This window comes from Phaethon lepturus, unplaced genomic scaffold (genome assembly GCF_000687285.1).
Source record: "Phaethon lepturus isolate BGI_N335 unplaced genomic scaffold, ASM68728v1 scaffold36079, whole genome shotgun sequence".
NCBI classification, from domain to species: domain Eukaryota; kingdom Metazoa; phylum Chordata; class Aves; order Phaethontiformes; family Phaethontidae; genus Phaethon; species Phaethon lepturus.
The window spans coordinates 21567-24571 of NW_010561942.1; the positions used below are offsets into that span (position 1 = coordinate 21567).

The following is a 3005-nucleotide window of genomic DNA, read 5'->3' on the forward strand; positions in this document are numbered from 1 at the left end:
AATGCCCACCTCCACACTCAGCTTGCTGCTGTCCAGCACCTCCATCACCAGCTCCTGACTTGTTCAGAAACTTGCTTGTCCACCGCATCTCCCCTCTCCTGTCCTGCCCCACAGTTCAGAGCTCTTCCCCACAGCATTCCCACTCCCTCATCCTCAGCTTACAGGTCACTGCCAGCTCCTCTACTGCCATGGTAGCCTGCTCACCATGGCCATCCAGAAAACCCTCTCTTGGGTCCCAAGTCTTGGTCCAGGTACCCAGAGCTCCTCCCCAGCCAACTTTTCAAGAGGTGAGGAAGCCAAGGGAACTGCAGAGACTGAGGCTTGGCTACCCCAGACACAGGGGCCCCAAACTAGACTATAACACTGGTGCTGTAGGGTTATACAGGTGTGCTGCCTCCAGGTACAGTGCACCAAGAAGAGGGTGCAGCAGCTGCCCGGGGAGTCTCCGCTCTGCTGATCACCTTGATTCCATTGAGGATTTCACTCATCATTTTCATGCGTTCATCCTTGTTCTTCATGTTCCTCACCTACAAACAGAAGAGCCAGAGGTCACCTAAACCAGACAGCAACTCACCCTTAGAAATACATCTGGCCTGTCACAGGGAAGAGCAGGGTGGGCTCCAGAGCCCAGAGAAGCCTTCCCAAAAAGCTGGACCTTGGCACCCTGGGGCTCTGGACAACCTGGGAAGAAACAGCACCCTGTTGTCAGGTTGAAGCTAGAGCTTTATTTTATGGTTGGTAATATATCATTTTCAGTCTTCAAGGCTGCACCCAGCCCTGTTCAAGTTCAGCTTTGATGGCAGAAAAGGTGTCACCTGCCTCCTGATTATCTCAGCTGATCAGCCCCCAGCTAAGGCTAGAGACACCCCCAGCCCAAGTCAGATGAACTTCCTAGGCTGGGAAAGATCCCCGGCATAACAGGGAAGGGTAAGGGAATGTGGAAAATGAGTGAGGGGAGCAACAGTGGGTCTCAGGAGTGGGAGGCCAGGGAGGATCTTGCACCCACCACTGACCTGGATGGTTTTGGCCTTGGCGACCAGAAACCCGTTTATAGGGATGAGCAGCACCATGACTGCGATGCCAGCCAGGACAGAAGGGCCCAGCTCTCCCCAGAGGAAGACAATGGACAGGATAATTTGCAGGGGGGATGACCACAGCAGGTGAACAAAGTTGGCCGTGTCCATGAACCTCTGGGCATCAGCTGACATCAGATTCACAGTCTCTCCCACTGTGGCCTCCTTGCGGGTAGTGCTGGACATGGTGAGTGCCTGGAGAGAGAAAGCACAGTCACCACAAGCCAGTCTGGGAGCAGCCTGTCTGCAGAAGCATGGTGCAGAGCAGGGAATTAGCAGGCCAGGCTGAAGTGCTCCTGGGTTTGCTCCTGGTGCCTCTCTGCTGGCCATGGGTGCTGTCATCAATGCCTGCACACCAGGAGCCACTGGATGCTGAGGGCAAAGAAACACATTGCCATGCAGGAATTGCAGCGGCAGCCGCCCGCGCTGTTGGCCCGGCCCCACAACGGAATTTGCAGCGGCGCCTGCCGTAGATGTTGCACTGCTCTCAAGAGAAACCTCCCTTGGTCCCTGGTAGCTGTCAAACACATGGCTGCAGCACCCAGGTCCCAGGCAGAACTAACACCCACAGTGTTCCAAGCACTTGGTGGGTGTCCTTCAAGCTAGCCTCCACAGGTTGATGGAGCAGGCTTCCTCCAGCCCAGCTTGGAAGAAGCCAACAGGGGTGATGACAGGGCCATACCAACCTTCTTGTAGATGGCAGCGATGAGACTGGCACGCACATTTATGCCAAGATGGAAGCACAAGCTGAAGTATTGCTGCAGGCAGAGGGACTGGATCAGTGCTGTCAGGAAGAGCAGGATGGCGTACAAATAGCCTTGCCAGGTAAAGGATTCCTCATCTGACACAAAGGCGATCAGCAGCCTGGAGGGCAGAGTGGCCTATGAGACTTCCACCCTACTGAGACAGACCCAGGCAGGATGCTCCAAACAGAGGGAGAGCATCCTCACGAGAGCAGTGACAGAGACCCTGCCCAGACTGTTGGCTCAACACTCAGCAAGCTGGGGACTTCCACCACAGGGACGCTGTATTTCACATACAGCAACAGGTCGCTTGTGTCAGATCATCCACAGAGACTGTGCATCTCTGCAAAACAAATAGGGCAGGTCCTTCTGACTCATGAAGGGCCCCAAAAAAGAGCCAGGACTGTCTCCAGGGAGGGAGCAGGAAGCAAGATGTCACCCGTAAGAGCTGGCAGCCAGCTCAGATCAGTTCTTCATTAAATTGTAACCCAACACATTCTCACACCTTTGGTGAAGGCACAAAAAGTCCCCAGGGTGTAGGGCTGGGAGAGGTGCACGAATGGAGATGGTAGGGGTGGATGCAGTGCACACAGGGACATGGTGGGGCTGGGTGCAAAGCCAGGACAGGGCAGGGACAAGGACAGAGAGAAATCACTCACTTCAGCAGCTGTGGGCTGACAAACACAAGTCCATCATGCACCAGCTTGAAAGCCACCGATAGCAGGAGGTTCTGCCAGAAGGTCTTGCACAGGGTTTTCACCAACCAGCCTCTGGGGAAATCCTTGCGAGGGCCGGAGTCCCCTTTGTCTCCCTTCTTCTTCCTCTTTGGCTGCTTCTCCTCCTAGAGGGAAGCCCACACAGAAGTAAAGGAGCTGGTTGTGCAGGTTCATTGCACCTGGAAGGATGCTTCCAGGGCAGTGCCACAGCTGCCAGATCAGGTATCCTGAATGAAGCCTTAGCTTTACCTTCTGTCATCTTCCCTCTCGCTGATCTCTGCTCATCTCATACACCCCCAATACTAACACCTCTATTGCGCAGATGCGCCAAAGACAGCTGTTGCAAACCCCAGACCAGCCTGAACTCCTCAGGCCAAAAATCAGACACCCCAGGAAGAATCTGAGGCCAGGGTGATCATAGAGTGATGCTCACTCTGATGTCCTTGCTGAAAGGTTATCAGGGTTAGGGAAAG

General features: G+C 54.5%; 1 protein-coding gene across 1 annotated transcript in view; it reads right to left on the minus strand.

Annotated features, from left to right (window-relative positions):
- Positions 1–3005, minus strand: part of ABCC2 (ATP-binding cassette, sub-family C (CFTR/MRP), member 2) — a 19152-nt gene that overhangs the window by 11824 nt on the left and 4323 nt on the right. The window contains 4 exon segments of the mRNA XM_010294140.1: positions 462–527; positions 1014–1268; positions 1760–1937; positions 2476–2654. Coding sequence (XP_010292442.1) covers positions 462–527; positions 1014–1268; positions 1760–1937; positions 2476–2654 — 678 coding nt within the window.